Source organism: Pyrgilauda ruficollis, unplaced genomic scaffold (genome assembly GCF_017590135.1).
Source record: "Pyrgilauda ruficollis isolate IOZ18807 unplaced genomic scaffold, ASM1759013v1 scaffold78, whole genome shotgun sequence".
Lineage (NCBI taxonomy): Eukaryota > Metazoa > Chordata > Aves > Passeriformes > Passeridae > Pyrgilauda > Pyrgilauda ruficollis.
Genome location: NW_024529710.1, coordinates 2,678,142 through 2,703,988, shown reverse-complemented (window position 1 = coordinate 2,703,988; position 25,847 = coordinate 2,678,142). Strand labels below are relative to the sequence as shown.

The following is a 25,847-nucleotide window of genomic DNA, read 5'->3' as shown; positions in this document are numbered from 1 at the left end:
TCATTTTAAAGGAGAAGTAATTCCTGACTGTACGCTGCTTTTCACATCAAAATCAGTAAATTCTGTGTTTTCTCAGATTAACTGGTTACTTTGGCTTCCTTTTCTATTCCTTGAAAATCTGAAGTATTGTATCAAATAGGGCCAACTTTTCTACAAAAAAAAAAATAAAGCTTCTTTCCTACATTTATTTCAATCTGGTAAAATGTGTAATTAAAAAGGTAGTATTGTTACATTAATCCTCACTGTCTACTTAGAGAATACTGCATATAATAAAAGGAGGAGAAAAAAAGAGAATGTTGTTGTTGCCTTCGTAATGCTTTTACAGAAAGAAAGACAAGAAGTAGCTCATCAGAAATTATGTATTTTACAATGCAAATATGATAAATTTGTGTTCTTCCTCTCTACACAGACTAGCAGACTTCCACAGGTACTACCAAGTGAAAACACAAAGAAAACTTGAAAAGTACATCTAGATAACTCTTCTGCTTTCTAGACAAAAAAGCAGTCTGATGCATAAACGGTAGTTTATCCAATACTCACCTTGTTGATCTGCCTCTGAATTTCGTGAAACCAGAGCACTAATTGCTGGGAATGTAATGCTTGACATAGCTGCTACAGCTCCTGCTGCCCACATCATCCTGTGTTAAATACATAATTCGAATTAAAAATTAGACTGACCTCATAATAATCCCCACACTCCTACAAGGGCACCCTTATTTAACACTTCATTCCCTTTCAAAACATTCTTATTGAAACACCTAAAGAACTGGAAATTATCTGATTATCTTCCTGCTCCCTTCCCATATATTATTCTGAACTTGTTGGAACATTTGATTTGATTCTACCCTAGCAAACAAAAAGACTGGAACAGAAGTGAAGTGGGCTTTCCTCTCCAAACACTGTATGAAGGAACAATTTCCCAGGGTGTCCCAGTGACACAATTCTCTAGCTTCTACAACTGACTAGGAAGTACTCTGATAAACGACAAGCACTCATCCCTCTCAGTAGGACACACTTTGTAGAGAATAAGTTTTTCTAGCTTATGATTCCAATTGTCTCTATTTAAAGACAGTTTTTCCAACAGAAGAAATACTCTAGGACTCAGTTTCTAGGACTGATGATAGCTGGAGTAAGAGAATATGTTACAAAAACAAGTGTAGGTCCAATACCTAATGGGTAAAATAGATCTAGTGGAATTACTAGAGAGAACATGCTACTTATTAGCTTGTGAGTTTAAAAAGTTTTAACCACATTCATAGACTTAATACTCAGTGGAACAAAACACTGCAAAGACTCCCCTTTCAAAAGGGCTGTAAGTACATGAAATTCTATCATTCCTACATATGCAAAATACAGACCAAATTTTGGTAGTGTAATGAAAATGGGAATACTTAATTCACAGAACACTCAAATACCCATGACAACAGAATTAATAGTAGAATTTCTTGGGGGGAAAAACCCTTTCAGTTCCTTAACAGGTGTGTGTAGCAAAACGTATGCTTACCAAGACTGAGATCCAAAACCATACCAAGCCAGTTGAAAGATCTGAAAGCCAAGACCAAGGAGAACTGTGTTTTTGTTCCCTATAGATCTCATCAAGATACTGAGAAACAGAGTCTGCAAGAGAAATTATTTCAAACAAAAGTTGTTTTAAAAAGTCAGACTTGCTAAAGTAATTTCTCCCATGCAAAGACCTTTGAAATTATGAGGAAATTCATACCATTTGCCCTCTTTCTCCTCCGGTATTAAGCTCAAAATACAGGTAAGTCAATTCAACATTTAATGTACAGATATTCTTAACACTTAAAGGGTTACTACTTCAGGACATCCAGAAGCATATGCATTGCCCTCTCTATGTATATTAGATGACAGTGCCTATTTCCAATGCAAACAGGCTTTCATTTTCACCTCTACAAGCCTATTGTATTACAGAATAGAGCACTCCACAAAATAAAAGCTGTTACCAAGCAAAGACAGTGCAAGCTGGACACAACTTAAATTTACTGGTATCTACAAATACTAGAGAAAAAAAGATTGCTTGCTCAGAATAAAGTAAACTCCTTAGGTCAGCTGAATTGTTTTGCAAATTTACATTTAAATTTACAACTAAATCCTGCTGCTTTGTCACCTTCATCACATACACTGAAATTTGGCCAATTCCTAGGCACCTTTAATTACATTTTCTACTGATTCTTTACACAACTGATATGACCTTTTCATTTGCACATGGAAGCTAATCCTAACCAAAGATCAGTATTTCCATTTGTTAGAAGTGCTATTGCTGAGGGGGAAGGAGATCCCAATTCAGACACAAGAAGACACTCAGGGCAAGAAGCAGACACTTCCTAGTAAAGCAAAGTCCACATGGACAACTTGATTCAGTTAATGGACCACACATTTTTCTTTAACAGGAGAAACTCAGCAACGCTTCAGTAAAAATAAAGAGAAAAGGAACCAGGACTGCAGAGCAGAATACACTTCCTCTCTTCTCTTGTCTCTCTTCCTGATTGTATTGAGTTTGGCCGAGATGGAGTTAATTTTCCCACAGCAGCTCTCACTGGTCTGTGGGTAGTAAGAAAGGTGTTGTTAACACACCAGTGCTTTGGCTACTGCTGAGCAGTGCTGGTAGAGCATCAGCACTGTCTCTCAACATTCCCCCCACATCAGTAGAATGGGAATGGGTAAGATCCTGGGAGGGACAAAACTTAGCCAGTTGATCCAAACTGACGGAAGGGATAACTGATCTCATAGGCATCAGCACAGATATAAAGGCTAAGGAAAGGAGGAAGAATGGGGCATTTGTTATTTATGATGTTTGCCTTTCAGAGCAACTGCTATGTGTGTAGAAATCCTGCTTCCCAGGAAGTGGTTCAACACTGCTAGCTCATGGGAAGCAGAAAATAAGCCCTTTTTTTTTAACCTGGTTGTGCACGCCTAAAATTTTGCTTTTGATTTAATAAATTGCTTTATCTCCACCTAACAGTTATTTTCTACCTTAATTTTTCTTCCCTGGCTGGCTGGGGAGTGCTGGAGCAGCTGGGTGGGCACTTCTCATCCAATCAAGGACAACTGCTCACCCTAGCTTTCTCGTTTATCATTTCTACTTTGAATGCTACATAGAAAAAAATACAGTAATTCCACCTTCATGTGTTCAGTTCTTTCTTATCCAGCATGCCAACATAAATCAGTATTTATGAAGCAAAGATTATGTCAATAAGCCTAGATTACTTCAGTAAGCTGTACTCTTCAAAGAGCTCAAATATCAAAATATTTCCCTCATTTTAACTGAAAATTATAAACCAGTAGGAAAGCCATCTTATAGATTTTTAGCAAAAATACTGGTCTGCATAAAGCATAACTGCCAGACGTTTGAGGCACAATAGCCTCAAAACAAACCACAGCACAAAGATTAAAATAATTTCTTGAATTGCTAATGAAGGCCACAACTGACACCAGTAAAACTGGTAAACATCGATGAATGTCTTGTTTACATCAAAACAGTAAGACCTTCATTCTGCTAAGAATGGCAGCATGGATACAATATACTCTACATGCTATTCCTCCTCTTGTCATCAGAACAGGAAGACAAACTGTATCCATAAAGATATCAAAGATCACATCATAAAAAACTCAAATTTACAAAAGACAAAGGATATGTTGAAAAATCAGCTCACTGTTGCCAATTAAAAAATATGAAAAGAAGATACCAAGGCCTCACAGCTCCTCAGCCTCCAAGCTGAGCCTAAGTAACCCAGGAAAGACTGCCTGTATGCAAGTTTGATAGCACAAGCCAACTGAACAGGTGCAAGTAGCATGACTTTTATTTAAAATAAGGCATTTCCCTTTCAGAATGCCTTGCATTTAGTAACAAACTTCCGGTATCGTTTTAATGATTTTAAGTCAGAGTTCCAATGAATTTACAGATCAAGTTTAGCAAATTTTCTTTTTCTGATGTCCAGATCCAGTATTACTAAGGAAAGCTTATAGAAAGTAAGACATTTACATGGACTGGATAATGAATAAAACATTTAGTGAATGCAAGATACACTGACATATTAGAGCACGTAGAAAGTGTTTAGATAAGCTTAAATGAAGCACTACGAAACAAAGCTTACCTGAGCTATTATGGACAGAATGCCCACCACAGCTATGAATGCTGCAATGCTAGCAGATCCAAAGCCTATAATCTGTAGAGAAGAAGAAATTGCATGAAACAAATGCCAAACACAATCCAGGACAATTACTAGCAGTGAATATCTTCTCAATGAAAACACTCATCCCTGTTTATAGTCTATATAGATTTATACAGGATCCATTCAGAAAGTGTCCACTTTCAAGAATAATCCCTAACTTGACTCTTTGCCAAGCATAAAGGGAAAAAAAAACCTCCCTTAAAAAAAGGAGACAGAAGACATGGATCTGGAAACTGAAGTTCTCTATCCCTCCCCCAGACAAAACAGATCTTTGACAGGCAAGATCCCACCCCAAGACAGACTCAGAAACTGCTGTACTGAATGAGAACAAAGGCGTGCTTAAGGTAAACATGTGTTTAAGATATTGCAGGGTTTATGCATCAGGAGTCAAGTGTTACTCAGTTATTGGCTTAGCAAAGCACCCTGCCTTTAATTTTAAAGCTTTACATTGTCAGAAAGCAGGTCTCTAAGCAAAGTCTATAACAAGAAGGAGGTCATAGGGAATACTTATTTAAACATCCTTAGTAAGATGTGAAGAGACCAACATTTACCTGTCTCAAGTACAGAAAGAAACTAGAATACTGGCCAGCCTCAGGCAGATATGAGAGAAACACTGTAATGCAGATGGGGAGAACTGTAGGATCTTTTCTAACCTTCTTCAGAGACTGTAAAACAAAAGAACAAGGCAGGTATTGAAACATTTGTATGAAGTCTAATGAAAGCATAAAGAAAGAACGTAGATTCCCTTTTTTTTGTGCACTCATACACATCAAAACAATTACACATGGATACTGTTAAGCTGAACCTTAAGTGACAAACAAGCTCTTTATACACAGTTTGGGGAACCCAACTCTTCAGCAAAGTTTCTATCAAGATTTTGAAGCTACTGTTCAGTACCAAGTCAAAACTACTCCCCAAAAACAGCATTATATAATTGTGGAAAACAAATTCTGTAACTGCAGTCTTTCAAGCATGCCATTCATCTCTCAATATTCACAACCAATTCCCAGCAGGACAGATCACGTGAAGAAAAATCACTTCTTCCTTCCTTAAGATACCAAGGTGTAACAAAAAGATAAAATAACTGAGTAAGTGCGAGTGAGTGAACAAGTTACTACAAAGACTGCATGGTATGTTTTAGCCCTTCCTATATATGCCTATAAAATGATCAGGCTTTATAGAGCCATTCTCTATTAGAAAGAAGTCACATATAACCAAAAGTGGAAATCAAGAGAGCAGAGAGATACTGCCAAAAGTACAGTCATAAAGTGAGTATGTAAAAACTTAAAAATATTGGCTTTTGAGGCATAAGAATTCATCATTTTTGTGTGCAACAAAATAGAGTACCTAAGTTAGAAAATTAAAGTATTGCACTTTTGGATTTCACACCAAACTATATTTTTAAATCTAGAATTATTTAATCCACAAAGTTAGATTTGATTTTGTTTTTTAAATGTAGTTAGATCTTTATGGGCAACGGAGACTATTGTATACCCAATAGTTAAGCTACCAGTAAGGATAAAGACTTCTCAAGCTTAACAAACTGCAACTGATAATTTCTACTTATTAATCACCAAATATTTAATAACTACTTATTGAAGTGCATCTTACTGCAAAAGGATCTGCCTGTTCCCACGATATAGAAGATCCCCATGAAGCAGGTCTTATTTTTTCCGGCAGAGATTCTGGAACAGCTAGCAGGATGAAGCAGATGTCCACAACAGCCACCAACGTGGCCACCAGCACAACCAGACTATCCCCATAGCTGGCAGACAGGTATGCTCCAATGGCAGGACTAGTTACCAAACTTGCTGCAAAGGTGGCAGATACCTATGCACAACAGTTTACAAACCCATCAAAGTGGTTACTCTCCCATTACAGAAAAAGGAAGTAACTTGCTCACCACCACCACCCCCCCTCCCTAGAAGTGTGATTTAAAAAACACACCAGTAAAAGTTCAAGCAAAAAACCCAAACCAAACAAAAAAGTAAATAAACCACATACCATTTACAACAGTAACTATGGGTCCCAAATACAGTTTCTACAGCCGTCTCAACAGCACACCACACTAGACAGGATCTGCACTCCAAGATGAGGTTTGGCTCAGAGGAAAATGGCTCTTACTTTCAAATAGACTAAAATCTTTATTTTGTTTTCTAATTATGAATTTGAAGTGATTTGACTGAAAAAGTCGTCAGTACTTTTAAATGACTGCCTAAAAGCAGTTTAAAAACTAAGGACATCTACCAATAGACCTCCAAAACTTAAAGTAATATAGATATTAGGAAAGCAAACTAAGCAGGAATAATATTACCACTGAATGGACTAGTTTGTACTAACTAAATTATTTTCCTCATCTTTTGATCATGAAGAAAGATCGTGTCTAAGTTATTAAAAATACTGTTTTATGCATTTTCATCCTTACTTACCATTCTGACACTAAAAAAGGCCATTCTATACCAAAAGAAGTCATATGAACTAGATGTGGAACTTAGAGGTGAAGGAAAACTATTGCTAGATTAATTATTTGCATTGTCTTTAACATTTAATGTTCTGTTTGCAAAACTTAAAGATATTCTTTCTTATACATGCCCTCTATGCAAGCTGTCAAATATTAATTCTGCTCCCATAAGCACACAGCACTCTGTTCATTTCCTGAATTCTAACACAGTGTCTTGAGCCATGGTACATTCCTTTCTCAAACTCTTTACATTAATCAGGAAACAATCTGTACATCAAAACACAAGTTCAATATGAAGGTCATAATCTGACCTTTTTCCCCAAATTGAGCATATCTTACCACTCCATAGGCTGTAGTTCTTTCATGTTCCTGTGTTACATCAGCTACATAGGCAAATATTACAGAAAAGGTAACAGAAAAGATTCCAGATACTGAAATCATGGCGAAGTACCACCTAATAATTTAAAAGCAACAATTAGAAAGTTTGAACTAAGATCTCTTGCTTTTTATCTTACTAATAAGCAAGTTTGTGTTTAAGCCTAGGAGGAGGGTTCCTTGAAAACTAAAACAGAACTTTACTGGAGATGAATGAATGACTGTACAATCTCACTTAAATACTGAAAAACAGAATTTAAATTCTTTTATATTCTTCTTTTTGTTTGCTATACATCAGCCTCAAAGAAGAAGTGGTCCTTTGAGGACATGGTACCCGTAGATTTTTACACTCTCAAGTTCAAGTTATGAAAAATTAACTACCTTAGAAGTTATTTCATCAGCCAGTTAAGGAATAAACTATCATACATATAATGCTGTGGAACCTGAACTCTGAATGCATTCAGAGTGTATACAAAATTATTTTGCAATTCTTCCAATTTTCGTAATTAATGTAAATGCAAATGAAGTCTTAACTGAGCAGTACTGACTTGGTTTCAAAGTCCTAATCAAACAGGTAAAAGATCTCACTTGCAACAATTACACTTTTCTTTAGCAAATAAATTATAAGGTTCATTTAGCTTTAAAAACATATTTATTACTGTCAGTCATTAAGGGAAAAACAGCTGATCTTAAAATTCAGTTAGGCTGGATTGTCAAATCCTTACAAGAACTGCTTTACTTGTATGAATATAGTTCACACTCCATTATTTCTACTTTTATGATACAGAGTTTGAATACATCTTGAACAGAAAAGCTCCAGAATAATGCAATCATGTCTTGAAAGGAAAGCTGCTTTCTTCTTGTCTTAATGTCCCTCTCCCATTTCCCCAAACATCTCCTCTGAATATCTGCTCTCCTGACAAGATTGCTACTGCCATTTGTACCACTTACCATGGGCTTATTTGCATTAATGGAATTGGGACACAGGTGAAGAAAACTGTAAGAAGAAGAAAATATTTTCTTCCCCAAGCATCTGAGAGAGCACCTATTAGTGGAGCACTGAGAAATGACAAAAAACCCTGTGACAGAAGAAAAACAATTAGTATGTCTGCATCTACATTTCCAAGGCTCACTTTACTACAATATAAGGAAAGAATAAAATTGAAAATTGATTTGAAACTATACAGAGAAGTTGTAGATAACTGAAAATTCACACTATTTGTTCTACAGTCTAGTTTTCTGTGATTCTGATGTTTTATGTTTCAAATCTATTAAACCTGAGTGAATTTAATTTTTAAAAAAAAGTGACAGCATATGTTTTTTCAAGTTCCATTCTATTCAATATAAAAGTAACACAGACTGCAAAATCTTTAAAATCTCCAAAATACAATCTAGCTCCACAAAAGACATTATCTTAGCCTCTATCAAGAGATTCAGCGCTAGATTTCAAACTCAAGTTGCCCTCTAATTTGGACTGTCCTAGGAGAGAGCTTTGGGTAACATAACTGCTCTCAGAAACAAATTAACAGTTTAAATTAAATTAAACACTTACTGCTTTATACTACATATTCATGCTTTACCTTACCTCTCTTATTCAAATGTAGTCACAAGTTTAACACATGCATACAGACTTGCTGTACTAAATAACTGTTCTGCCAAATCCTTATAAACACACCTGATTTTCAACACTTTCAGTAAGCAGATTGAGAACAAAAGCTGTAAAGCCAGATTACCAGATTCTCAGAAAGTTAGATGTCTTACTCAATTGAAATTAAGCATTTCTCTTCCCTAGAATCAGATTTCAGTGCCACATCAGCACTGAAAAAACACAACATGTTTTGCTGTCAAAAACACTTCCAATGTTTCACAAACAAAATTTTAAAGAAAAAAGACACGTAAGTACAAGCTTTCCCTTAGTCTTTGATCCCCAGTTTATTAGACCTGTTAGAGCAATTCAAATATTCGTTACACTACTGCACTTTTCTACAGACATGCTCTGTACAAAATCTATGGGGAACCCTCTATTTACTGCTTTTAATACACAGTTACATTGCAGTGTGAGAGAAAAACTTAGAACAGGAAGAGGAACATGAACTTTCTTTTTCTACGAGAACAATGAGAAGATAACTTCCTCTTTCAGTCTGAGACAAACATCCCAAGTGCACTGTGTTCTGCCAATTCACCACGAAAGACAGCAGGACAGCAAGCGGATCCTAAAGACGTTACATTCTTACAGCTAAAAGCAATGCTTTAGATTTGTTAGGTGACAAAGAAAAATAATTTCTGAGCGCTACAAATTATCTTAGTCATAAGTTTCAGCAAGGGCTTTGCAGCCTCTTAGCACAAGAGTTATCAAAGAAAAGACATTACATTAGGTATGTTATAAAACTCTTGCAAGCTTTTTTGTGGCCACAATCCAGCATAACCACTGTGTGAATGCAGTGGTCTAAGTAAGCTATAAATTGCCCTGAACATCTTCAATATCACAGAATATTCAAGAGCTGATTAAAAAGCAGGACCAGAAAATAAAACAAACCTGATGAAAACTAGTTCTTATAGCACATTTTAAGACAAAATCACAGTGACTAAATGCTTTATTTTCCATCTCAATGGTATAATCATGATTGCATTAATTTCCCTCTGATATAAAACATTTAATGTTGGGAAGCAGACAACAAAAACCTAGCTTTATTCTCAGACAGATCCTTATCAAAATTACAAATAGCTACAAGTGGAACCCATTCAAATGAGAGGAATTTAAATTTCTGAGAAACATTCCACTTGTCTCAAGATGCTGCCACTTCTGCAGTAAGACTTGAATTCAGCCCAAGAAACAACCACTACAGTAAAACAATGGTTTAAGAATTAACTACTTTCTCAGTGTTTTGTAAGTTCTTATGGAAAATGTAGTTGAGACAAGTCAAAATATGAGAACACACAGAATATTTAGGTCAGAGGTTTAAAAAACATCTTACCTTAACACCTTGAATAAGACCATTCATTAAAAATGTATGATAGGGAAATGTTTCATGTAAGACCTGATGGGGAGGGAAAAAAAAAACACTATTTTAATAATGAGACAGGAGAGAGTTGATTCCAAGTTTAAATTTGATTTGTAAAACAGGATAGCTCTATGAGAACTTGTTACAAAAAAAAGAATCATATTCCAAAATAAAAACAAACAAAAAAAAATACAAAACTAAAAACCCTGGAACAACCAGAATAAAAGTATCTTCTACCTCTTTTCTGTCATCACAAGAAAATGTAAACAAGATTTAATATCTATTTATTGGAATAAATTCCTATGCTGGAAAAGACTGTAATGCAGAGATAGTTGGTTTGGGACACTGCTCAAAAAGAGGATCAATGTAAGCAAAAATCATCTCCAGGCAGTACAAATTACAAAATTTTTATGTAGCTACTTCCTTAAAAAGGTTGACTCACACACTGTCAATAGTTAAGAGTGAAAATGAGATTCTGCTGCTTTACATTGACAAAGAAAAAACAGTGCTATATTCACAACTGAACACACAGAAGCTATTAAATAGCCATACAGATAGAAACAATTCCAGTTAGTAAGTAGATGATTATAAATACCAGCAAGAGTTCTGAGTGTTTAAATACAGCTACGAATTCATGTAAGGTGCTTTACCAGCAGTCCTAATTCAAGGGCAAGAATGTTAATCTATGCTAAACAGATTTACCATAAATATGCGAGAGAGTTAAGGGGCCTCACAGGTGCTACCATGTTGACTAAAAAACTTATTGTTTTTGATGTTCAAAACACATTGTTTTGTTCAAAACTTATTGTTTTGAACTGGATGTTCAAAACCAGTATGTGCAAAAATTCATGTTCAAAGAAAACTCACATTCATTTACTCCCGATATTTATAGATAAGTGCCACCAATTACAAAAATTACTTATGTGTACACTGAGAAATTGTTACTGAAAAGTATCAGCATCATTTTTATAGGAAGTCTTAGATTCTCAAGTCATAGGTTTAATCAAAATGGTGGTTCTCCTACTAATTACTGGTCAGATAATTCTCCTTATTTACATCACTTTTCTCTCCTGTTATCGTCCTTTGATCAGGTATTTAAAACAATTTTTCACCTGTTAGAACAGTGATCTTATGAATTGAGGGAAAAAAAAAGATCAGAATTCAATTTACAGATCTAAAAGTAGATGTCTTCTAAGTTAAAGAAAAATAAAACAAAACAAACAAAAATAGGAGACTCAGAGTCAAATCTAATTACCTGTGAGCTCTTTTCTATTATTTTTTCCTGAGAGGCAACCAGTTCAAGTTTTTTTATATTAATTTTTTACTTTTTACACAAGAGAAATGCAAGTGGACAAACTGGTAGAGGGAACTGCTTTACTTAAGTTCTACCAATAGATACATATTTAAAATATATATGCATACACTGAAGAGAACATGTCATTAAGTAATTAATATTGTTTATGGTAACTTACTAACACTGGTTACAAGTCCATAAATAAAACTGTCCACAAGCTTTGGGCAGTCTTTGACTACAATAGCCTTTGCGCGCTTTATAAACATTTTAAATCTTTTCTTCTCCAAGTATAGTATCATGTAACAAACAGTACAGCTTTGCTAACATATGTCAAAAGAAGTGAAAAAGCAATTAAAAAAATTAACTTTAAATAATCTCAGCCATCAAACTGTTTATTTTCATAGTATGCAACATTTTAATTAGACTGAAAGTGGACAATGACCCACAAAAAATTGAGTAACCATGAGCTTTGATCAACAGGCCAGATATTTCCACTTCTGCCCTTCCTACCTGACAAACCTGCTTGAGCACAAGTAGGCAGCTGGCAGTTCAAAGGCTGAACTTTGCTCATAAGATATCTCTACATGACATCTAGTACTACTGCCTCATAAGCAGGCCAATATAAGCTACCACAGATACCCCACAAGACAGGTGCAAAGTATCAAACCAGTCTTGAAATTATATAAACCACACAGCAGCCAGTGTTTACAAAGCTGATTACAAATAAAGACGATCACCCTCAGCTATGGACCTACTCCAATGGGAGTATGCTACTGAGCAACTATTGAAGAACCCACCTAATACACAGTTTTATTAAAATTGGTGGGGGTTTGCAGATCTGTAAGAGTTATGATTTGCACATTTATCCTTTTAAATGAGAAGTGACAAACCTGGGCAAGCTGAAATTGAGCACTTTGGTTAAGGAAAAAAAAAGCAAATAAGAAGAAAATACAAGACAGACCACTCAGAAAGCTTCCCTATATTTTGACACTAGCAAGACAGAATGAGAGGACAGACACTTTGTGAGACAACTGCTTTATGGAAATGTTTTAACTGTATATATGAACTTCTTTTTACTTCATATTACTAAGTTATGTTAAGAAGCTCAGCAACTGTCTTTAGAAAAGTTAGGCAAACACACTCCAAGAGTTATGTACATTATCTTACTTGGAGTTTGGAGAAGGAAAAAAATTAACTCTCTCAATCACACAAAACTTTGCTTGCCATGTATTCAAAGTGGTCTCAAGCATTAGGCAATGACAACCTGGACTAATAGACCTGGGATTGCTCACAGGCAGGCCCCACTAAAATGAATGAGATCCACGCCTTCAAATGAAATGCTTCATAACCTATTACCAAACACTCCAATTATCTGTTCATCTGGAAAATAACCAGAACATAATAAATACTTATGAAATCCATTTCTTACATGAATGCCTTTGCACTTTACTTGAAGTTACATGCTGACAAAACAGTCAGCCCATGGGAGTATACATAGTTAATGAAGGTTGCATAGTTTATTCAATTGTTACAATGAGAAGATTAATTGAACTATGAAGTTTTGAAAAAGCCAGAATTTCCAGAGATACTTTAATCAATAGACTAATCTGGTGTTAGTCTAAAAGGCAAATAACAGTTAAAGAGTAGTATAGCAGAATTCATTTATTTTTCTTTATCTTCTAGTCTTCCAGCAGTCCAGATCTCAGCTGCTTAGACTTCTGGAATTGAGGTAATGAGATATGCATTAATATAAAGAAAATTAAACCCCCAATCCCTAGAAATTAGCAACTTAACATTTGTCAATGCCAAGCCAACAGCTGATGAATGATACTTACCGTTAGCATTGGAGTTGTCAACAGCCCCCAGGCAAAGAATTCCAGAAATATGACCACCACTGCATGGTATACACTTGGCCGACCAATACCTTGTTGCTGAGAAAGAAAAACAAATGCAGTGGTTGAACACATCCAGTTCATTACATGTGCAAATATCTCTTACAAACATGTTTTGAGCATAACCACTTTTCAGCATGACCTACTAACCAAGCCCTTGGGAACAACAATAAGCCAAACAAGGGAGGAGAAATTGTTTTGTATTACAAAACAATTAAAGATCCTAGGGAACTTCAAGTTTGTTCCCTTGAACACCTGCTGATTGAAAAGACTTATTGGCCTTATTCCTGACATTGTCCTGTACTGTTCTCACCTCCAACATGCCTTTAGGCTTTCTCCCACTCAAGCATTATTCACAACCCTTCCACGACAAGGTGACAAATGGTATACCTCTCCCTGCTTCCTCCACAAGTGACAAGACACATCCACTTCATTAAGATCACAGCACTGCTTCAATAAAACCATGACAATGTACATAATCAGAAGAGCAACAAATTTTGTATTTGAAAATGCCGAAGTATGAGAAAATAAGGAGCTGCTTATGTCATCTGTAGAACTGTTTTCTATTGATTGCTGACCAACTGATTCTATGCTTGTGTCTGCAAATACAGACTGCAGACTGAGGAACTATTCTACTGGTCAACAAGTAATTCCAGAAAGAATTAGCAAACTATCAAAGTACTCATGATTCTGTGAAACTGCTGGCATTCAAGATCAAAGTACTCATGATCTGTGAAACTGCTGCCAATCAGGATCAAAGGATTTGATCCCAGATGAGATTAATGAAATCTTTTTACTTAGATTAAATGGACAGAACCCTTGGGAAAGGCGTATTTAACCAGAACTCTTGCTTGCTTGCTTTCTTCCTGAAAGAAATTTAAGCAGAGGTGCTGAACAATCTACTGGGTTTCACTGCAGCAACAGCAATTGTTGACAAGAGGAGACTGACATATGTTATTTAGCTAGACTTCTGTAAAGCCTTCAACACAGCTCCATATGACACCCTCACCTCCAAACAGGAGACACATGGATTTGAAGTGTGAGCTATTTGGTGGATAAGGAACTGGCTGGATGGATGCCGCCAGAGAGTTGTGGCTCTGTGTTCAGGTGGAGGCTGGTGACGAGTGGTATCCCTTAGGGCTCTAATCTGGGACCGGTGGTCTTCAATATCTTCACTCATCACACAGACAGTGAGATAGAGTGCAGCTTCAGCAAGACTGCAGATGACACAAAGCAGTGCAGTACAGCTGACACAACGGAAGGACAAGCTGCCATCCACAGGGAGTGGGACGAACTTGAGAACTGGGCCCACAAGAACCTCATGACGTATAACAGGTCTGAGTGCAAGGTGCTGCACCTGGGTCAGGGCAATCCCAGACATGAACATAGACTGGGAGAAAAATTAGCAGCATTGAGGAGGATTTGGGGGTTCTTGTGGATGAAAAGGTGGACATAAGCCAGCAATGTGCAATCACAGCCTAGAAGGCCAACCACATCCTGGGCCGAATTAAAAGAGGAGTGGCCAGCAAGTGAAGGGAGAGGATTTTTGACCCTCTACTCTGCCCAACTGAGACCCCACCTGTAACACTGTGTCCAGCTCTGGAGCCATCAATACAGGAAGGACATGGATCTGTTAGAGTGGGGCCAGAGGAGGCCACAAAGTTATCAGAAGGCTGGAGCATCCCTCCTATGAAGACATGCTGGGAGTGCTGGGGTTCCTCAGCCTCCAATAAGAGAAGAGAAGGCTCCAGGGAGACCTCTGTGGCCTCTCACTGCTTGAAGGGGTCTTTTGAAAAAGACTGACTTTTAAAAAAGAGAAACAGCGACTTTTTACTTGGGGAGAATGAGATAGGAGAAGGGGGATGGTTTTAAACGAAAAAAAGAGAGATTTAGATTAGGTATGAAGAAGAAATTCTTCACTCAACAGTGAGGCACTGCATCAAGTTGTGGACATTTCATACTTGAAAGTGTTAAAGACTAGCTGGATAGGGCCCTGGATAGGATGGAGGGGTTGGAATTAGATGATCTTCGAGGTTCCTTCCAATCAAAAGCATTTTGTGATGTTTTAATTTCTGACTACCCCTTGGCATAGTAACTGTTTTACATAGTTTTTGTGTTCCAAAATTACCCTTTGCCTATCTCCTAGCAACTGTTCTGCAGAAGACTGTTTGTCAGTGTTTCCAGCCAATCCAAGGCCACTTCACTCCAACAGAAGAGTGAAATTTCATAATGCAGAATTCAGTTAAAGGGACATTACCCAGTGATGAATATCAACCGGACTCATTTCAGCAAGTGGACACCAGGGTGAGCATGAAACTCAGGATCTCCCACTGAACACAAAAAAAAGTCAAGAGAAGCTACGATGAAGGTAGAGTACGGACACCTTTGGTGTTTCTCCCCTGCTCAAAAACTTTTGCCCTAATTGGTAGAAATCACAGGTTTTGAAAATGCTTGCATTACAAGATTCATTTAACCTAATTGTCTCTAGTAAAAACCACAAAGAAATTCCTACTGTTTAAACAGTAAATGCATAGATCTGTAAGAATTTTTAGATCCATCAGTTTATCAAGACCTGCAGCAGCAGTGTATTCTAGCTAGTAAGATTCAATTTATTTTCCACACTGCAGTTTGCTTCCAAGCATGACGATTTGAAAAAAACAATTCTCCTTCTCCTGGGAAACAGCATCATAGGTCAAAGATTATCTCTGGAAGGCTAATAACTTTCAAGAATTATTAACATTCAATTTTTAATTTCTAAATAGCCAAGATTCCAAAGGCTATGAGGGTAGAAAAAAAAATCCTCCTCATATAAGAAATCTGTAGTACTTCTATATAAGGTAATAGGATAACAATTTTATGAACTTTTTTTTGCCAAGATGTCTGTCAATGAGACTAGCACTTAACACTAATTACACTGAAGTCTGAAGACCCCTTCCACAGCAGTATCCTCTGAAAAAAGCAAATTTTATAGTAGAGTAGGTAAGGGACTCCCCAGACATTCCCCCACCTGTACTTTACTTCCCTCACAACTTTATATCGCTAAGTATGTCGCTGCATCATAAATATCTGCATTTAGCATGCATTTAGCAAACATTTCTAATGCCATAGAAAATGAAGTTTTTGGAGTGTTTGGAGTTTTTTAATAGTGTTTTTATTACTCACAAATTTGATCTGAGACTTACATTGGTTTAGATGATGTACATACACACTCAATGACAAGCATGGAGATTAAAACAGTCTGCAAATGACCTCTGGCAGTATCACACAGCTTACAGTTAGCTGCACTGACCTACTAAAAAAAAAACAGAAAACACCACAGCCTTTTGGATTCAAGCCATGACCTGGAAAACTAAAATTCAGATCTTGAAAGGAACATGTACCTGCTAAAAATAAGACAAGCATTCTGTGTCAAATATACCAGCACTACCAATATATGATCCACACTGAAAGTAGTTGATTATTTTCTTTCAGTTTTCTTTAGTGTCCTAAATCTGTAGATTAATTAAAAATCTTGTGCTAAGGGCTGCATTGGAAAACTAAGATCATGAAACAATGAAAGTTTACTGACATTATTAAATGGACTGATGAAGACAGTTACTTCTGAATGTTCATCTTTACCATAGCTGCTAAAAACTATATCACAGAAGCTTCCAATTTTTAATCAAGCATCAACTTACTTTTTAAGAAAGCAAAATAGTTTATGACTGATCACGTACACAGCCTGGTCCACATATTAAAAGAAATCAACGAAAACTCTACTCAGTTCAAAATCAAAGAGTTTTCTAAAAACACTTCACACTTTCCTTTTTCATAAAGCTGTATCAGAACTAATGGGCGAGTTTCATTTCTGCATTGAGAAAACACCCTACAACAATACTCCATGCAATTTACACAAAGAACTTTGAGTATGCAAAAAATGGTTATAAACCTTGAAACACAAGGACCTTTAGGCTTCTTGAATCAACAATATTGGAACAACCTAAATTCCTTATGATTAAAAATATCTTTAAAGGATTTCAGAAATAGTGCAGATATGGTCAACACAGAAGTTGCTTGCCTCATTCACTGCCCTCAAAATTGAAAGTGCTTTAAGTAAGTGCCCTCAGGAAAGCCTTAAAATTGTTAAGGGCTTATTTTTCTACTCACATGGATCATCTTAACGTGACAGAACTGTGTGTGGGCTGCAAAACTACGTATGAACATTGTAACAGCCTTCAAACACAGCTGTTTGTCAAGGTTTTACACTTGCACAATCATTAATGACCAAAACATTACTTAATCTCAAATGCTTAACAATATAAGTTTTAGGCCATAATTGTAAAAACTGAAGTCCTAAAAATTATAACAAAACATCTGTTATTTCTCCAGTTATACATTTTAGTCCTTCAATGCCTCTTTTCACTGCCCAATTCTAAAAAAAAAAAAAACGTTTTTTTTCTTCTGCCTTTCTTGGAGTCAGAGTAAATCTGAAAGTTAATTTAAAGGAAAAGGAAACTGGGATAACTACTGGGAGACAGTACAATCTTTTTTCAAAGTGAAACAGCTGTTGAACATTAAGAAATCCATGAAAGAATGTCAAAATTATAAATCCAGCTGGTAATAATTGCTCATAGAAAAGGAGGAGGGAAATGCATTCTAGTATTAGTAGCAATACCTTATCTAAGACATTCTGAAGAACAGCTAATACAATTCACCCCAAAATACTCTGCAGCAAAATGCAAGCTTATAGCCAGTCCCAGATCCTCAGAGCAAACCAAGAACAGGCAGTATTTATTATTCATACAGTTTTTAGATAACTACTTATCTGTTAATTCAAATCTATAGTGTAATAATTGAAATTGTTTGAATGCCTGCAAAAGCACCTTAACATCAATTTCAAGAATGCCTAACTGTTTATTTCTCTGAAAAAATATGCTTTTTTGAGAACGAAATCACTTCTCACTGTTCAAATCCTGAAGTCCTCCAGAGCACCTTTTCAAATTTTTTTCTATTTTGATGAGGGCTACACAGTCCTGCTAGGCAAATTAAGCAAAAGATTCAACTGGATAAATACAGTAGGCTTTTTTTCCTCCCATAAGGGTGAAGCAGCAGAGCTGCACGTGAAGGGTTTGTTTCAATATACACCTGGAAAAGCCCTGGGCAACCTGCTCAGGCCTCACAGTGATCGTGTCCTGAAGAGGAAGGTATCTCCCTAAAGTACCTTTCCAGTCACATAATCCTATTATCTTTCAGGCAGATAACAAACATAAACTGAAATTCTGAATTGACAACCATGGGAACTTGCTTTTGTCCCCCCACACCGTCCTCTGGGAAACTCCTTCCCACCAGGCATTACGGTCCCTCAGGAGAGTCTGCTAGTTGCTTGTGCTGCTTGCAGTACAGACATACCTTTGCAAAGAGCACTCGCTGTCCTACAATATGTAAAACAACATTCAAATTAATTAGTATGAGTTTAATTAATTGTTTTCTAAATACCTACAGAAACATTTTCCACTACAAAAATTAACTGATTCAAATAGTCATTTTTATACTACCACCTGCGCTGCAGTCCACTATGTCTACTCTGATATTTTCAAGAAAAAAAAGAATTGAACTAACAGAACCAGTAAAACATTCCAAGAAACATGCTTTCATGTATCAATCATTCAAATCTTGAAGTTCATGACAAATTATAAAATTCATTCCCTTTACACACTTACCTTCATTACTATTTTGTTACTTTCCCCCAAAATACAAACCCCTCAAAATACAACCATTTCAAATGCAAATTTCTCTTGGTATGTCTCACTACAAGACTATTTAATCATTTTATCTTATTCTTGCACAAGTATTATGCCACCAATCCATCTCACTTCATGATGGGAGTCTCTTCCACACATATTACCCAGGTAGTTTTCTGGGGATACTTCATGTTTGTCCCTTTCTAGTGACTATTTTCTTTAATTTTCAAACAGAAGCATTTTGGATCTACCTCAATTCCAGCTGTTCACCACAAATGCTCTACTTGCTGGAACTTGCAAAAATTCAGTGCAAAAATACACAGAACACAAATGAAAGTGCTTTCCAATCCAGTACAGCATTTTAGGTATGCCTTGTGAGCTGCAACATAAATCGTAACTAATTCAGATTATACACTGTCCAAACTTGTATTTCAGTTGCAAAACAAACACCTTAAGCAGATCTGTATCTGGACTGGAAGATCATGACAGACTTTCTCAACAGAAAGCTAGGCTAAACCATATTGCACAGGTCTAGAGTATCAGAACAATTCATTCAAAATGGAAAAGCCTGTGAAGATTTTGAAAAGAGAAATTGTACCTTATAAAGTTGCTGGAGTTCTCAAAAGCACATGTATAGATAAGGCAGATCATATCAATAAGCCTTCTGAAAATTCAATAAACACACTCAGAGAAGCTCACTAAAGGCTCTTAAAGCAAGCAAACTTTTCACAGGAATTGAAAAGAAAAGAAAAGCAAACAAACACACAAACACACACACAGGGCAAAAAAAACCAAACAAAAAACCCTAAACCACAAAAAACCTCAAAACACACACAAAAAAACCCCAAGACAATTGAAAAAAAAAAAAATAAACCAACTGTAATCCGTTCACACAGCACAGCAACATTACCGAATGACTCCTACTGCTCTGTCTTAGTGCCTGTGTTGTTCAACACACGCAGAAGTGAGCTGCAAAGAAGGATGAAAGTGAAGTGATGAAGTTCATTGATGACAAAAAAGCAATTCACTTTGGAAGAGTTATAGGGCAATGGTAAAGAACAACAAAAGTTTGTGAAACACATAGAACAAATTAAATGGCAGATTGAAATTAATGTATATTAATTTAAGCAATGCAAACAAGAAGAAACCATTTTAATTCCACATATAGGACGATTACAACATAGGAATGTGATCCTGGAAAAAAAGAGTTCAATGAAAGAAATGAGTCTAGCATTCAGCAGCGACTTGCTAACACATCTTCAAAAGAACTTTCCCTGTTAGGAGAAAGATTATCACTATATTACTGCATTAACATGTGATGTGCCTGCCTAACTAATCCTCTTCTTCTGATGTTCTGACCATTTTTATTAGCTCTACATAAAGATCCCCCCCTTATCCCATGACTGTTTCGTTCAGAAGCTTTAAGCAATATTCATGGTGGAATAATCTATTTTACAGAATCACAAGAGGACCACAGAAAGAAAAAGAACACTACCAAAGATACAGAGGAATGCTGAAGCAGCTTCCTCCAAACTGCAATAAAAATATTTGCGAAAGCATTGAACTGGGAGTGACATGACATGAAGGGTGTTAAAAAAATTTGCCACTACCTCCTAATACTAAAATACAATAAAATAAGTGGCACTTTACACAATCTATTCTTGAGGTCTAAAATGTCTTGCCATACTATATTTCCTGGTGGGAACACATTCCCGTTTTAGTTTAGACTGGACAAGTTTAGACGCAAGAATCTTCTAAGGCACGTAAAGCATGAAAACCATTTCTGGTTCAGTCTTCATGGCTGAAGCTGCTGAGGTAGGAAGACCACCCAAGAAAACAACTGCCATACATCCTGCCACATTCTGAAAGCTCCACTCTAGACAGTACCTCACTGCTTAATTAAAATACTTCATACAGCATATTACACTACAGCAAGTTGGAAGCCAAATTATCTGTTTAAATTTTCTTCATAAAACTTAGAAATATGCACAACACTGAGAAATTCCTCTAAAAAGCCCTGGCAGCTTAGTTGATACACATGCTTCTTCATAGTGCAGATAGTTACTCAAATGCCCACAGGCTATGTTTGGCTCTTCATAACTAATTATCTAACTACAACTTGAAAATTTAAGTTTTGACTGATTTAGTCTACAGTGCTTCTCTTGGAATGCAAAATCATCCACACTGATAGAACCCAAAGCATCAGTAACAGTAGACTTGTAACAGCAGAAGTGCCCTCTCAGCAAAAATATAAACCAGAGTGATTTGTTTTTAAATAGAACAGCTAAACATTCCTGGTAACAGTTCAGACTTAATGTCAATCTAACAGGATGGAAAGATTCAGAATGACATTGGCAGTCTTGAGAATGTAATATTGTTCATCTCTAATTATTCAGATTTAACAGTAAAAATAAGCTGTGTGGGAGAAAACAGTGCTCCACAAAGGACTTAACACCCAACAAATGAACCATGTTTTTACCACCAGCAATACAATTTAAATTCTACAAGCAAGAAATTTAAGAAACCAGCTTACTGAATTCAGACCTGTTTCAGTAAGGTCTCGTAACATTAAATCATGCTGCCTTAGTTTTACTGTGCTGTATTTTTTATGGAGTATAAAAAAGAAAAATGCTAACACTAAGGGCAAGAACATGTAATTCTTTGGGTACACACAGTTGTGCTTCACTGAGTAAACCAATATTCAATTTAAATAATAAAGGCTGGCAAAATTCCAAGATGTACATTTCAGAAGGTTTATATTATCTTTCCAAAATATATAAAGGTCTCAGGCTTCATAAAAGCTGAGGCATTTTGAAGTGTCCAAGAATGTGAAATTAGTGTCTGATTAATTCTCAAAGAGGTACATATGTGCGACTTTTTTTCACACTCTATTTAGGACTTCTCCCACAACAGCACTTCATTTAAACAGTGTGACACTATTTTGCTGAAAAGTTTCCTTAGTGTGACATTTTACCAACAACAAGCTGCCCAGAATGAAATGCATAGCACAAATATTCTGAATGCCATGCTAAGCTTTACACTACTACTAGCATTCATAATTCAGATGTAACAAGATTGCACAAGAACTAACAAAATGTCCCATGGCATCATTTACTTAAATTTCTGAGGCTCACTGAAGTCATGGTAATACAGCCAAGAAAAATTATTTAATTCCATTGGAATTTAGTTAAACATAATATTGCTGTTATTAATTTCGAGGTAGTAACTCAATTCATAAGAAGTCATTTGTTCAGCATTTGTATTTCAGCTCTTCAATTCAGTGAAGCCAATGCATTCAGCAAGCTGAAGTTAGTTACAGCTACATCAAAAACCAGAAGCTTCTTACACCCAAGCTGAAGGGGTAAAAGCAGAAAGCCTTGCACAACCTAACAGACTTGGTCATACTCTTCCACTTTGTCTGACTGATCTGAAGAAAAGCGTAAAATTAAAAATGAAAAATTAAGACATTCTTCAGAGACCAAAGAAGCAGCTACAAAAATTTTACTTCTGCATTTATTTCTTCAGCAGCAGTCCAAGCAGCAAGCTTCCTCTTCCAAATGCCCACTGAAATCAAACAGATCGCTGCAACCACATCTAAAACCATGATCCAGCCCCTCATATTTTACTGTGAATAAGCTTTTTCAATAAAGTCTAGGCAGAGAGAGCTGTAGCAATATGACAACCATGTGAGAATCACAGGGAGGTGCAGGAACTGCAATTACAGAACAGACTGCTCAGCCAGGAACAGATGCCGACCCTAAAGTGACATAACTGCACTACTGAGATAAGGCTAGAGACCCATGAGGTCTGTCTTGTATGAGATGCTTTAGAGGATTCAAAGTCCTCCAAAGGCACAACTAAGAGGGAAGGGACAAAAAATACACTCAGAAAATCAAACATCAGATCATTTTACAAAATTAAAAATTTATGTCATTTTGAAGCTAAATTTTCAAACTTATAGTTGAGCATATATTAAGTACTCAAAAACACTTTTTTAACGCTTGACCCAACTTTATCAGATATTCCATCCACTAATAAAAAAATGGGTTAGCACCTTTGTCAGTTATGGATTTAATTTCCATTTGAATTTACTTTTCAAAATTAGAGAAAGAAATCAGTTCTTTGATTTCTTTTTAAATTTCCCTACCTGTACCTTCCATTTCCTAGACTCTCTTCATACACCAAAAATTTCAACTATTTTTCTTTTATATAGTTAGGAGATCAATCTTCTCTTTATTTCACACATCTCCAGAGCTGATAAAACTGAAATCTTCTCTTTCTTAAGTAAAACACTAACTTTTCAAAAGTCTTTCAGAGATATTAGTGTAGTCTGACTTCACACTGGGTTACTGCATTCCATACACTCTAGACTCTTTAATGGGAGATACTGCACACAAACCCAAACAGTAATTCTATCATACAGCAGATATCAGCTGTGTTTCTTGAAGAGTCCACCCTGATTTTTGAAGAGCATAACCATTTCTAAAAGACAATTGAAAGACTCAGATACAGAAGTCATACACTATAAGAAGTGTGAAGCAGTCATTTTGGAATTAACTTACATAAAAGAAATTATTATACTAATGAATTCCACAGAACACTTTTCTACATCGCCTCTGCAATAATCATCTACTAAAAGTACCTTAAGATCTTCATCAAATACAAGTAAGGTAGAAAGAATGTATGTGCATCAAACAGATGGTTTCAAGATTTTTTTTTTAATATTATTCAGCTCTAGTAATGATATCACATTAATGCTACACTGTTAACGTACTAAATATAACAGCTAAAAATACCTCTTCACTTTCACATAAAACAGCCCACTATCTTCTCTCTGATAGCACAGATGCTTATCTGTGGGAGGACAGGTAACACACAAAGGAGATGCTGACTCCCTGACACAAACCTAGCACTGTTTTATAACTTTTGGCATATGCAAAGCTTTAAGCATACCCAACTTTGTGAGCAAACTAATACTAAATTATTCAGGTACACATGAACATAAGTATATCTCAAGAGAAGTATATCTCAGGCAATTCAGACACAAAAAAAATGTATGTGATTTCAATTTGCTGAAAGAGATTCAGCATGGTAAGGCATTGCCTTGTTTTGCACCTGTACCCCTTCAAAAACTTAGTGCCAGAATCACCTATTTTATTACATTGTGCCTTCCCCTGGGTTTTTCTACTCCATCTTGACCTCTGGGCTAACTCCAACAAAACAGGATGAGTTATATCGCCTCAGCCAGTACCATCCTGCCTGAAACAAGTCACCTGTCATGTACAGCAGAAAGCTCAAGGGATGTGATCTCTGATCTGCCTTTAAGGCACCTTGTGAGCACACTGACGTACTGAAAGAAAGGCTTAAGCCTTTTTCTTCAGAAAGCAATTAGTCAGGACTACCACATTTACCAACACAACTTTCAGGGCACGGATCACTCACTCCCTTCCAGCTCCTTTTTTTGCACAAGATCTCAGTGTGAAGACACGAAAAAGAAAGCACAGCCACTTATAAAAACCGCATACGGTAATCCCGTGGGTTAGGTTCAACACGGAGCAACTCCAAGAGCTCCTAAGGAAAACTTAAGTTTTGCCTTTCTTCCGGATTCATATATTTTAAAAGAAAACTTATTTACAGCCACCTGCTCACAGGTGCTGTTACTCAGGTTACTTCGCCGGGGACAAACTCGTAAAGAATGTAGCGGGCCTGTCAGGGACGGGCAGAGCAAGGTATGGCAGGGCCGATCCGAAGAACCCGCCGCACCTCAACTTCCATAAGGCATCCAGGGGCAGGATGCTCCAGGAAACATCTCGGCGGGCAGCTGAGGGCGAGCTACCTCTCACGGCCGGGCCGGGCGCTGATACCCAGCCTCACGCCCGGCCCAGCCCGCAACGCACGGCCGCCCTCGGGGCCGGCAGGATCCGCACGCAGCAGCCGCCGCCACCTCCGCGGAGCCCCCGCTCCCACCGTGCACTCACCGCGCCACAGCCGCCCGCCGTCAGGCCGACCCTCTTTCCCAGCATGATGCAGCCGCCCCACCTGGCGTCGCCGCCGCCCTCCCACGACGACGGCGACGACGACGGCGGCGGCTCCTTCTCGTCCTTTGCCTCCTGGTCCCGGGCTGGCGGCGGCTCCGGCTCGGGCTTGGGGCTCATGTCGCTCCCACCATGGCCCCTCCCGGAGCGGCCGGGCCGGGCCGGCGGCGGCTGCAGCGGCCGCCTCCGCCGGGCTCACGTGACCGCGCGGCCCCGCCCTCCTCGCGCTGAACCGCCCCCGCCCCTGAGGCGGATTTGAACGGAGGCGCGCGCTGCAGCCGGCTTCCCTCCGGGAATACTGAGGCTGGAAGGGGTTTCTGAGGTCATCGAGTCCAACCTGCGACCGAACACACACCCTGTCACCTAGACCATGGCAATGAGTGCCACATCCAGTCTTCCCTTAAACCCCTTCAGGGTCCGTGACTCCGCCAGTTCCCTGGGCAGCCCATTCCAATGTCCAGTCACCCGTTTCTGGGAAGAATTCTTCCTAATGTCAACCTAAACGTGTCCCGGCACAGCTTAAGCCTGTGTCGTCTTGACCTGTCACTGGCTGAGACTGGCTGGCAAAGAGGCCGGCCCCCACCTGGCTACACCCTCCTGTCAGGTGGTTGCAGAGAGTGATCAGGTCAGCCCTGAGCCTCCTTTTCTCCAGGCTGAACATCCCAGCTCCCTCAGCCAGCAACAAGTTACTGTGAACTGAATGGATGCATGAAAATATTTTTCTTTATATAGGGATTAGTAAATCAATATATTTTCTTTACATTTCCTGCCAGCCCAAGCCAACTGTATATAGAATTTCATGCTTGCTTTCCCTTTTTTTTTTTTTTTTTTTTTTTTTTTTTTTTTTTTTTTTTTTTTTTTGGTAGCCGAGAAGC

General features: G+C 37.5%; 1 protein-coding gene across 1 annotated transcript in view; it reads right to left on the bottom strand.

Annotated features, from left to right (window-relative positions):
- Nucleotides 1–25,157, bottom strand: part of MFSD14B (major facilitator superfamily domain containing 14B) — a 29,694-nt gene extending 4,537 nt beyond the window's left edge. Inside the window, exons 1-10 of the mRNA XM_041486754.1 lie at nucleotides 24,916–25,157; nucleotides 13,161–13,256; nucleotides 10,005–10,067; nucleotides 7,981–8,108; nucleotides 6,994–7,108; nucleotides 5,805–6,023; nucleotides 4,745–4,858; nucleotides 4,116–4,187; nucleotides 1,505–1,617; nucleotides 541–638 (exon numbers count right to left, since the gene is read on the bottom strand). Of these exons, the coding sequence (XP_041342688.1) occupies nucleotides 541–638; nucleotides 1,505–1,617; nucleotides 4,116–4,187; nucleotides 4,745–4,858; nucleotides 5,805–6,023; nucleotides 6,994–7,108; nucleotides 7,981–8,108; nucleotides 10,005–10,067; nucleotides 13,161–13,256; nucleotides 24,916–25,092 (1,195 nt within the window). The 5' untranslated portion in view covers nucleotides 25,093–25,157. The remainder of the gene's footprint in view (nucleotides 1–540; nucleotides 639–1,504; nucleotides 1,618–4,115; nucleotides 4,188–4,744; nucleotides 4,859–5,804; nucleotides 6,024–6,993; nucleotides 7,109–7,980; nucleotides 8,109–10,004; nucleotides 10,068–13,160; nucleotides 13,257–24,915) is intronic.
- Nucleotides 25,158–25,847: the final 690 nt, after the last annotated feature.